The sequence below is a fragment of the Opisthocomus hoazin genome, chromosome 19 (genome assembly GCF_030867145.1).
Source record: "Opisthocomus hoazin isolate bOpiHoa1 chromosome 19, bOpiHoa1.hap1, whole genome shotgun sequence".
Taxonomy (NCBI): Eukaryota; Metazoa; Chordata; class Aves; order Opisthocomiformes; family Opisthocomidae; genus Opisthocomus; species Opisthocomus hoazin.
The window spans coordinates 15,108,117-15,119,216 of record NC_134432.1 but is presented as its reverse complement, the minus strand read 5'-3'; the positions used below and the strand labels follow the sequence as shown (position 1 = coordinate 15,119,216).

The following is an 11,100-nucleotide window of genomic DNA, read 5'->3' as shown; positions in this document are numbered from 1 at the left end:
AGCCGGTTCCGCAGCAACAGCTCCGCGCATCTCAACGAGGCCGAGTATCACAAAAATAACTTTTAAGTACGGTTTTCTGCGTGAAAGCAAAGTTCTCGGCTGGAGCCCGCTCCGTGGTTTTAATGTCCGTCCTCCGGCACCTCCGAAACTCTGTCTATGGACTGCAGGAGGTCGGCGACGAGCTGCAGCGACTCGGCCCCGGAGACCAGCTGCCTGCAACCGGGAGAGAGGAGTCAGGTGGGGTGGGAAGGGAGAGGAAGGGGAGCCCCCAGGCACCGCGCCGGGGGCAGTGGGCGAGCACCCAGGCACCGGGGCGTTCCAAGAGGCAGCTTATCTGCACTGAAGACTTCACTTCTCTCCGACTCTTATGCTTCAAGAAGTGAAGTATGAGAGACTTAGAGCACAACGGGTTTGCATTAAGTGCTTGCACATCCTAGCTACTTTTACTGCCCAAACCTGGAGGAAAGCACACTGCGGTAAGACCGACCGTCAACTGGCTGCAGAACACAAGAACCCGAGTTTCAACCCCAAAACCCCCCCGGGGACACTGGGCCGTGAGCTTGGTATTTAGACCACCGTCAGGGATAGCGCGCGGAGGGAGTCACCTCCCCAGAACTCACTTGATCGACGAGCGGGAGCTCGTTATAACCGTGAGCAGGTTCTGCAAGGCCAGGTCTGCGTTCCGCTTCACCGCGGCCAGGCTCGCCGACTGGCCCGACCTCAAGGCTTCGTTCTCTGCCTTGTAATTCTTCAGCTGAACCTAGGGAGGAAACAAACAAAAAGCTTTATATGAAAACAACCACAAAGCTCCAGTAGATACTTAACAACTAAAGCAACTAATGAACACATTCATGCAGCAAATTATCACGACCACTGACGAACAGATCCCACAACCAGGCTGCCAGAGGGAACACCCTCCCAGCTCTGGAGAGCAGGCTCTGGCCGAACACCACAACTCAGAAGCTTCTCTTAGAACTGCAAATGCCCGCAGCACGTCCCGGCCAGCAGCGCGCCTGCTTCACGGGCCCAATCCCGCGCTACGGCAGAGCGGGGAAGTCCAGCTGCGATGGCGGGGATGGAAGCGGGCGCAGGCTCTGCGGAGCTGGCGGCAGGATCGCTCGGGGGTCCCTCCCTCCTGTCGGGCACCTTCCCGCAGCTGCGCACCCGCGTGCCCTGAGGAGTGACAGAGCACAGGCTGCCCAGAGGGGCTGTGGAGTCTCCTTCTCTGGAGATATTCAAGCCCCGTCTGGATGCGGTGCTGTGCAGCCTGCGCTGGGTGACCCTGCTTGGGCAGGGGGTTGGACTGGGGGACCCACAGAGGTCCCTGCCAACCCCTGACACTCTGTAACTCTGTTCCTGGCACTCTCATGTCCCAAATGCTGAACGGCGTTTGAACATCGCGTGAAACTTCAGCAGAATTGTAAGCGAAGCACACACACGCCAGAGATGAAGTTAACAGTCTGCACAGAGCTGCAGCACTCTGGCCTAGAACACCGTCTACAGCACTCGCTAGGGAAAGCGAGGTGTAGTTAGGATTTTTCAATATCCTTTATATAGGCTCGATTTCAAGTTTTACACTTTGAGCCCCAGCACATCCAGCAAGGCCTTACAAACACTGCTTCGTACCTGAAGTAGTGCGTTTTCCTGTTTCAGTTTTGCAGCACTGTTTTCTGCTTTAACAGCCCGTTTCTGAAACAGAATAAAGATTACTGACTCCACAGCAGCGCTCGGGACACCGCAGGCAGTTTGAGCTGCAGAGGAAAGCGCGATTCCAGCACGTAACTTGCAGTGACGCGGTCTGCGTTATACCACATCATGTTCTGAATGCTTTAGAGATGGGGATAGTGCCCCCAGGCACCTCTGAGTAGTTGCTTCCTCCTCCACTCCCTGTTTCTCCTTTCTGACATCTTCCAGTGCTGTCCATCACCGCCAGCCATTAAACTTTGCTCGCAAACAAGAGCAAAAGGTACTCAGTATAAACACACACGCAGGAAAAACTTAGTTCATGTAGGAGGTGTTTTCAGAAGGCTGCAAAAAAGCAGCTGAAGTTGTGATGAATCCAGAAACAGCATTAACGCAAACACCTCCCTTATTCTAGGTAACGAAAGGAGCTCCAGACTGGGGCGCAGTCTCGTTGTAAGGGAAGAGTCTGACCCCACGTCAGGGCTGCTCAGCGCTCACACGGGTGAAGCGCTCACTTCGGCTTCCCTTGCCTTCCCGGGGGAGGAAGCAAAGGGAACAGAACAGCGCAGCTCCAGCTGTGAACAACGCCAACACTTACAGTCATCAGCTGGAGGTTTTGTTCCACGTGCTGCACCATCGCCTCCAAATCCTGCGCTTCTTTTTCTTCTTTAATTTTGTTTTCCTCAAGCTTTTTTTCAAGCTTCCTCATCCTTAAAAAACAGGAGACAAGGCTCAATGAGCACTTGTAACATTAAATACTTCAGCAAGAAGATCCTAGGGAAGGATCAAGAAACTCATTCTTTCATGTTGTAAGAAAAATAGAGGCTGTGGCTCAGGGGATTTCTTTGTTCAACAGCTATTAGCACTAAGGGGGACTGTGCAGCTGAATGCAGAAAGGCTGTACAGAAAACACAGTCATTCACAGTCAGCCTAGATAAGGGTAATTCTGAAATTACCCCATCACCAGGGGAGGAGCAGCTGCCTCACTGTGAGGAGCAGCAGAGTGCAGAGGATTCAGATGGGAACTTAAGAAATTGCCACCCTGCATCGGTCACCGGGTTGTTTGAACTCGGGAAATTCAAGTCTCCCAATATCAAGTTGCTACTTACTTTCCAGCACTTTTTCAATGTGAAAACCAGGTTTGTTAAAGCTTTTTAATAAATAGCATAGATTTCAACTACATTTTTCTTCTTTAAAGATGTTGACTGTTTCCAGTGAGCACCTCTTCTAAGACAACTCCTTGCTTACGTGGTTACTTTCCCCCATACTGTGGCTTACGCACTTGTCTGCTTGAGTTTCAGAGAAAATCTGAAGCTTATTGATCTTGCTTCTTAAACTGGCGTTCTCTTCTTTCAGCTAAAAAATAAAAATTCTCATTAGAAATGAGGGTGTGGCTTCAAAACACTGCTAGCACTCCAAGACCAGTACTAGAAGAAATACTCAGCTTTAACTCTAGTGCTGGAGAGTCCTGCACTTTTTATCATGTTCAAGCTTACTTTCACACCTAGTTTTTCTGCTCTCAAAACCATTTAGCTTCAGTAACCCCGTGGGGCAGGGAAACGCGGCGCCAAGCAGCCAGTGCAGACGTGACTAACCAAACGCTGTTAATCGTAAATTAATGACCTCGAGGGGCAAGAGCTTGGGGAAATCACCTGGGTCACGCCAAAAGCGGTGCGACGGACGAGGTACTGAACCTGACTCGTGCTGCAGCGCGGTTTTTTGGGCCCGTTCCTCCCCCTCCAGCTGCCCCGACAAGCTGTCGCGGACGGAGTGGCCCTGGCCGACAGCGGGCTCTGACAGCGCCTGTGACGACCCGACCCAGAGCCGGGTGCCGGCTGCGCTGCTCACCTCCTCGTAGCTGGGCAGCCGCAGGGAGGGGAAGCCCGGCCCCGGGGGGGCTCCGGGGGAGGCCGCGCTCGGGTCCTCGCTGCCCGCCAGCCCCGCGCAGGAGAAGAGGCCGGCGGAGGGCGAAGCGGGGTCCGCGGCTGCGACGTGGGCCTGCTCCACGGCCAAGGGCCGGTAGCTCCCGCTCCATTCCTCCTCCTCCTCGTCCTCCGCCTCCCCGGGCGGCGCCGGGTCCGGGAGCAGGAGGGGGCCGAGGCTGGGGCCGGGCCGCGCCGCCTGCGGAGGGGAGAGCAGAGCTGAGTGGCTGAGGTGGGCGCCGCGGGGCCCGGCCGCGCCTCCGCCCGGGCCCTACCTGGCGGGTGCCGCCTGCCTCCTCGCCGCCCCGGGCCTTGCTGCGGACGAACTCGCGGAAGGAGAAGGGGTTGGGCTCGGCGGGGCCCGCCGCCGGCAGCCCGCCCGCCGCCATGACAGCCCGCCGCCGGCCGCGGCCTCGCCTGAAGGCGGGCCCCGCCTCCCCTCAGAACGCACCAATTAGACCACCGCATCCTCGCCCAATCGCGGCCGAGCCCGAGTCCCGCCTTCCCCGGGGAGGCTCCGCTCCGCCCCTTTCCCCGCCCACCCACCCCCGGGGTCAGCGCGGCTGCGCAGTGCCGCTCGCCCCCGCGCGGGGCGGTAGCGAGGCTCCCCGGTAGACGGCAAGATGGCGGCCGCCATAGCATGGCTGCGGCGGGGGGCCTGGGGCCCGGCCCGGCGGTGAGCGGGGACGGGGGGAGCGGCGGGGCGGGGCTGGGGGGAGGCAGCGCCCCGTACCGGCCGCGGGGCGCCGGGCCTCGCTGACGGCGGCTCCCCCTGTCCCGCAGGTGCGGGCCGGCGGCCGGGCGGAGCTACAGCGGCGGCGGCGGCGCCTACCCCGGCGTGTCGCTGACCTGCCCGCTGCCCGGCGTGCCCAAGGCGGTCTTCGCGGCGGCCGAGGGCCGGGAGCGGTTCGAGACGCGGGTGACGACGCTGGAGAACGGGCTGCGCGTCGCCTCCCAGCGGAAGTTCGGGCAGTTCTGCACCGTGGGCCGTGAGTACCCGGGGCGGGGGGGCCGGGCCGCGCCGCTGCCCCGGCCGGAGCGGGGGGCCTGGCCGGGGACGGTCCCCCTGCCCGGGGAGCCGGCGCCTGAGGCGCTGTCCGGGCTCGGGCGGGGACGGGGTCAGCTTTCCTCCCGGTGGCCGCTGCGGCCCGGACTCGGTGCCGGCGGGGTGTCGGTGCCGGCGGTGTTTTCAGCCGTTCCTGAGAAGCTGAGGAGTTTTTCCCGATCCTGGCGTTCAGCTGGCGGGGGGAGCCAGGCTGGGCGATGGAGATGCTCCATGCCGTGGACGTAGAGCTCGGCTTACGAACGGGGGCTGCCCGGGGGCAGGATCCGTTTCTTTCTGTCTTTTCTGTCTGTCTGTCTGTCTCCTTTTCTGGGAGTTCAAACTTTTTCGTGAGTTTCACAGAATTTGTGGAATCCGTGATTTCCACGTTCCATCGCTGTTCGGGGAGTGACTGTGAGTCAGTCATCGGGCAATGAGCGAAACTGTATATAGCTTGTTTTGTATATTCATTATTAACATTATTACTATCATTATGAGTATTTCCTTTGTTGCCCTATTAAACTGTCTTTATCTGCACCTTCGAGTTTCCGCTTTTGTCCGTTTCTCCTCCCCATCCCGCAGAGGGGAAGGAGAGGGGGAGGGGTGAGCGAGCGGCTGTCGGGTCCCGATTGTCCCCTGCCAGGTGAAACCACGACATGTGTGTGTAAGGACCGTGGAGGGGGGTAAAAGTCACGCTGATGACCTCTTCTCTTCTTCACACTAGTTCTTATAAATTCGGGATCAAGACATGAAGCGAAATACCTCAGTGGCATCTCTCACTTCTTGGAAAAGCTGGCCTTCTCCGTGAGTACCGGCCTTGTCCCGACCGGTCCCGGAGTCTGTGCCAGGCTCCGTAAATCTGCAGAGCTGAGAGCGGCCGAGGGCAGGGCCCGCTCCCCGCAGAGGCACCGCGGCTCTGATCTGTTTAAATAGAGGGTGGTGGTATTCCTAGTTAATTATTGTGGCTGTAATTATATTTTGAAAGACTGTTGTGCTTTCACCCCCAAGGTTAGTGAGTATTTAGCAAACCGTCTGACTTAAAGGATATAGAAGATGGTGCTCGTTCTGGGCTACACTGAAGGTTTATAAATAGTTATTGCTTTACAAATTAATAACACTGGTATCTTCTTTCTTAGTCCACAGCTCAGTTTGGCAGCAAAGATGAAATTCTCCTGACCTTAGAAAAGCACGGGGGCATCTGTGACTGCCAGGCGTCGAGGTATGATGCTCCTCCTCTGCGCTCTGCTGCCTGAGTGGTTGTAACACCGACAGCAGTTGGTGTTGCTTTTTCTGGCGTGTGACAGTAAAAGCCACTTTTTGCTTCTAAGCAGCAGAAATCCATTTGTGGCGACTGGTGAGACGCTACAAAAGCGAACCTGAAAGGCTCACAGAAGTCAGTTCTATTTCCTTTTGAAAACATTTAATGAGTAATGGTCAGGCAGCTTTATCTGTGATTTCCTGATGCACATTTACCGAATGATGTGACCTCTCAGTGCAGAACCTGTCTGCTTGTGTTGCAGGGACACCATAATGTACGCTGTTTCTGCTGATGCCAAGGGTCTGGACACGGTGGTCAACTTGCTGGCCGACGTAGCGCTGCAGCCCAGGTTATCAGGTCTGGCAACTTCAGTCTCTGATACAAAAAAAGGCTCCCAACACGTGACTTGCTGTTAGATTCCAGAATTCTTCATTAGATTGTGCTCATCAAGAAGTTACCACGTAGCAATTGGGTATTTTGTGTGGTGGTTGTTATCTCTTGCTTTCTCTCTTATGACAGATGAAGAAATTGAGATGACTCGAACGGCTATACAATTTGAGCTTGAAGACTTGAATATGAGACCTGATCCAGAGCCTCTCCTCACAGAAATGATCCATGCGGTAAATCCCTGAAAAGCCTACCTTGCATGCAGTCCCCCGCGTGAGACGTGCTGCATTCTTTTCCTCAGATTTTCCTCAACTTCACGGTTTATTTTAGACTATTCTGAAAACAGATTTTTTTTGTTAGATTTCAGTGGTTGGGAGGGAGAATTTTGCTGTCCCTCCACTTTGAATCCTCCATTCTACACACATGAAAGTGTTTTAGTTTAGGTTAAAGTATCTATAACCTATCTTTGTTGACATGGGTGACAAGATGTTGAGTTACGCTGACATTATGGAAATAATGCTCAGCCTTTCCTCTCTTACGTGTCTCAAACAGGCAGGAAAATTCTAAAACAAGGTTTAGATGGAGGGGGGTGAAGTAATATTTGTTACTTTAACGTATCTGTTTCCTTTTAGGCAGCCTACAGAGACAATACAGTTGGACTGAACAGGTTCTGCCCAGTGGAAAATACCGACAAAATTGATCGAGAAGTCCTGCATTCCTACCTGTGCAACTACTACACGCCAGACAGGATGGTGCTTGCCGGGGTGGGAGTCGAGCACGAGCAGTTAGTGGAGTGTGCAAGGAAACACCTGCTTGGAGCAGAGCCGGTGTGGGGCAGCGGGCAGACCAAGGACGTGGACAGATCTGTGGCTCAGTACACAGGAGGCATTGTCAAGGTAAAAGGAAGGTGGAGGTGGCATCGTGCCTCTTTCCTCTCTGGAGGTGCAGATTTGACTTGAGCTGATTTCTCTATTGGCTTTGCTTTTCTAGAATTACGTGCTGTTCATGAACACGAGCCAAAACTGGCCATGACAGCCATTATCTGGATGACATGTTAATTATTGGGAATGCATCAGGCTGGATACAACAGAGGTGAAAGTCAGTCCTAACAGTTTGTCTGCCCTTCCCACAGGTTGAAAAAGATATGTCAGATGTGAGTCTGGGCCCCACTCCCATCCCTGAGCTTACCCACATCATGATTGGGTTGGAAAGCTGCTCATTTTTAGTAAGTGTCAACCTAAAATCCTTTGTTTTGGGTGCCCTGTACTTGAGGAATCCCAGATTACTGTATCCCATTATGTAAACATTGGCACTCGCCGCTGATGCTGCACGTACAGACAAGCAGCTTTTTCACTGGCAGTTTGACGAAGGCACTGACCTTTATGCTCTTCTTGTGCCATGTTTCTTGCTGACTTTCTCCCTCTTTACTCATCCCAGACCCTTGAGAGCTCTGGTGTTAGCTGACTGTATTTCTTGTTGCAATTCAGGAGGAAGACTTCATTCCCTTTGCAGTGTTGAACATGATGATGGGAGGTGGTGGCTCTTTTTCAGCTGGAGGGCCCGGCAAGGGCATGTTCACCCGCCTGTATCTCAATGTGCTCAACAGGTTGGTTTGCCTTTCTGATTAAGGGACAGCAGAAACAGTCTTCTCTAGCAGGGTCACAGGGAAGGCTTTGTCTGTTGAAAGCCAGCACCTCCAGGTTTTACATCGGCTTGTTCCGCTTGAAACATGCAGGACTGAGTTGTCAGTGGGCCTTTTGAGAGGGTGAAAGGGCAGAAGTGACCAGGAGTCCTGTCTTCCTCCACTAGCCCAACCCGTCCTTTAATCAGGGATATTAACAGAATTGGCAGTACTGCTCTGTGTTGTTCTGGGTTTGGGCTCAAGGATGCAAGCGGAGAGAAGGAAGCAGATGGCACAAGCAGAAATTGTGGCAGAGGCAGGAACTGACGGTCCTCACTGGCATTGCTGAGAATCCTGAAAATGCACTAGGAGGGGGAGTTGCTGTCCATGTGAGTTTGATTTTACATTTAAATTCTGGTTTTTTAAATTTTTAAATACTGTTTGTGTACTTACAGGCACCACTGGATGTATAACGCAACCTCTTACCACCACAGTTACGAGGATACAGGTCTGCTGTGTATACATGCTAGTGCAGATCCAAAACAGGTATACAGTCCTGTATTCAAAGATAGGTGTCCTTAAAAACTAACTGCATCAGTGATTACCAGACAGTAATCCTAACAGAATAAGCATCGTTGTAATCTTCTTTCAATTATCTGTTTTTCCTAGGTTCGAGAGATGGTGGAAATCATCACCAGAGAGTTCATTCTAATGGCAGGAGCGGTAGGAGAGGTCAGCAGCCTAACTTGCAGACTGTGCGGTCTACTGCGGAAATACTGCATTGCACTGGGCTTGCTAGAATGAATTTGTGTAGATAAGTATGTTAGGTATTTCTGTCAAAGAATATAGTAATTTTAGTAACACAGTCACAAAGAGGAAGGTGTTTCCACAACTCTTACGTGGTATCTTGTATTAGAGAGCAGTGGCCAGACTTCTTTGAACATCCATTTGAATTTGCTGCTCATTTGCAGGTAGAACTTGAGCGAGCGAAGACACAGCTCAAGTCCATGCTGATGATGAACCTGGAGTCTCGGCCAGTTATCTTTGAAGATGTGGGAAGGCAGGTGTTGGCAACAAACACAAGGAAGCTACCTCATGAGCTCTGCACCCTGATCAGTGAGTAGACAGTGCTTTTCCTTGCCTTGACTGAATTATAGGTACAGTTGGGCAGGGGGAGCAACTTACATTGTATTCTTGTATCACAGATGAATTGCCTTAGAAAGCGTGGGGGCGTAAATACTACAGGTGTATCTCAGACTGATCTTCTGAATTGCTTGCAAGCTAGCACAATGCTTATTTTTGTTAGAAGGAAGCAAAAAACAGAAGCATGGTGGAGAAGGTCTAGAGTTAGGGATTGGTTTTCTGAGCATGGGGTCTGACTCGGCATCGTAACAAAGCTGCTTTGCGCTATTTGGGATGTAGTTGTCACAGCTCTGGCTTTTTTTTCTGCAGGTCAGGTGAAATCTACAGATATCAAGAGAGTGGTCACTAAAATGCTTCATAAAAAACCAGCTGTGGCTGCACTGGGTGACTTAACGGATTTGCCCACTTACGAACACATCCAGGCAGCACTTTCCAGTAAGGACGGGCGACTCCCTCGGATGTACCGGCTCTTTCGATAAAGCAGCGCATCTTGCACACATCTGACAGACTTGCTTCTTTTTTAATATGTTTTGGAGATTATAATATTGCTGCAAGCCCTCTCCCCCGATCTTTCCAGGCATCCTGCGCACACATGGAACTATGCTACAGCTGAGCAAAGCTGCCTCAGAACACTGGACTGTGACAAGCTCGTTATGTGGGCCTTAAAGGGCCACCCTGGCTCTGGATGAGTCCTTTGACCCTCTGAGTAGGTTACAAGAGAAGGTGGGTGTATACAGCCTTCTCTTGGCACTGGGGAGAGCATAGCAAGCCAAAATACTCATCACTACAACAAAGCATGTATCTGGTAAGTCAGTCGCTGCCATGTGTTACCACTTACCCACATCAGCAGTCGAAGCGGGGCTGTCACGTTGGAGGCCCTGGTGTGTGCATTTCTTGAGGAACATGGTGGCATGTTAAAGAACTTGGCTTACATAGCTGAATTCAAAGAACTCTTACAGCTGTTACCAAGGTGAACAAAGACTTGGTCAAACTGAATTAGGAAAATACCAGTTGTTATCTATGTGAACTTAGGCAACAAGTTTCCTGCAGTCCAGGTTTTGTTACAAGCATCATGGACCCATTTCATCAGTGTAATTTACCATCGGTAGTGCTACTAGAATCATAGAATCGCATGTCTGGAAATAACATAATAATTTTGCTAGAGCTCAGAGGAAAGTAGACCTATGGCGTAACCAAGTTTCTCTGGAGTTCATCTACAAAGACTCTATGCGTAATGCTAGATGGACACTTTGTCTAGAGTGAAAGCGATCCTGTGCTTCAGGATTCTCACTTGCAAGTGAACTGTGCTAAGAATACAAGTTGTTTTACTCCAGAGTTGGTATACAGACAGAAAGTTATTAAAGGAGTTGCTGCTGCTGCACCTTGAACTTGTACCTACTTTCTTCATTGTCACTCCCATGAACTTAAGGCCTTGCAAAAAGAAGACATGATTGTCAGCCTCACAGCAGAGATGTCGCTCAGCCAGGAGTCACGATCAAGAAAATGACAACATTTGGAAAGCTTATGATCTTGAAAGTGACTGACACCATGTTGTGGAAAGATATGAAGCTCAGTGCCACGCATTTGATATGCTGAAGAAATGGAGACCCAAAACAGAGGAAGAAAACATTTGATTTACAGAATCCCCTAACCTATGGGCTTAAAAAATGCAGACAGCTGCATTGCAGCACTTCACTGGCTAGATGTGTATTGTAAGGAGCAATCCAACCGGGAGCAGAACACTGGGAGGCAGCTGTTACCTGCTTTATCCCCATACCTTTCCTTATGCAACTAGAAGAAAACATGTTGCATTGCTTCTTGTGGAACCCACAGTATGGAAGTCCTATTCAGTTGTTGTGTATTCGTAAGAAAATAAAGAGACCTCTAAATGACTGCAGCAAGTAGTAAGAGTTCTGAAATTCATCAGCTAATGGCTGGGTTTCTTGAACTGGCAGGTGAAATGTGCTTTGTTTGTCCAATACAGACAATCCCAAAGAAATCTGTCCCGCTCTTCCAGCTGAGGACAAATGGCTCGGGTCACCCG

The 11,100-nt window shown here is 51.8% G+C and overlaps 2 protein-coding genes across 2 annotated transcripts; one reads left to right on the top strand and one right to left on the bottom strand.

Moving 5' to 3' along the window:
• Positions 1 to 45: 45 nt before the first annotated feature.
• On the bottom strand, positions 46 to 4,005 carry ENTR1 (endosome associated trafficking regulator 1). The gene is made up of 7 exons (XM_075439437.1): positions 3,881 to 4,005; positions 3,532 to 3,804; positions 2,966 to 3,039; positions 2,282 to 2,393; positions 1,627 to 1,689; positions 621 to 760; positions 46 to 213 (listed from the first exon to the last, which is right to left on the bottom strand). The coding sequence occupies exons 1-7, from the start codon at positions 3,992 to 3,994 to the stop codon at positions 120 to 122; spliced, it is 870 nt and encodes a 289-aa protein (XP_075295552.1). The 5' UTR covers positions 3,995 to 4,005; the 3' UTR covers positions 46 to 119.
• Positions 4,006 to 4,196: 191 nt separating this feature from the next.
• PMPCA (peptidase, mitochondrial processing subunit alpha) lies at positions 4,197 to 10,953 on the top strand. The gene is made up of 13 exons (XM_075439581.1): positions 4,197 to 4,281; positions 4,389 to 4,594; positions 5,372 to 5,451; positions 5,784 to 5,866; positions 6,168 to 6,262; positions 6,425 to 6,525; positions 6,925 to 7,188; positions 7,425 to 7,517; positions 7,780 to 7,898; positions 8,369 to 8,459; positions 8,583 to 8,645; positions 8,885 to 9,029; positions 9,366 to 10,953. The coding sequence occupies exons 1-13, from the start codon at positions 4,229 to 4,231 to the stop codon at positions 9,533 to 9,535; spliced, it is 1,563 nt and encodes a 520-aa protein (XP_075295696.1). The 5' UTR covers positions 4,197 to 4,228; the 3' UTR covers positions 9,536 to 10,953.
• The last annotated feature ends 147 nt before the right edge of the window (positions 10,954 to 11,100 follow it).

Bases quoted from the DNA above. Each gene is read 5' to 3' on its own strand.
- ENTR1 (XM_075439437.1), bottom strand. From the start codon at position 3,994: ATGGCGGCGGGCGGGCTGCCGGCGGCGGGCCCCGCCGAGCCCAACCCC. The intron at 2,394-2,965 runs GTGCGTAAGCCA...CTGTTTTTTAAG, and splicing joins TCTGAAACTCAAGCAGACAA to GATGAGGAAGCTTGAAAAAA. The intron at 1,690-2,281 runs GTAAGTGTTGGC...ATTCTGTTTCAG, and splicing joins AAAACCTCCAGCTGATGACT to AAACGGGCTGTTAAAGCAGA.
- PMPCA (XM_075439581.1), top strand. From the start codon at position 4,229: ATGGCGGCCGCCATAGCATGGCTGCGGCGGGGGGCCTGGGGCCCGGCC. The intron at 5,452-5,783 runs GTGAGTACCGGC...CTTCTTTCTTAG, and splicing joins TGGAAAAGCTGGCCTTCTCC to TCCACAGCTCAGTTTGGCAG. The intron at 7,189-7,424 runs GTAAAAGGAAGG...CCCTTCCCACAG, and splicing joins ACACAGGAGGCATTGTCAAG to GTTGAAAAAGATATGTCAGA.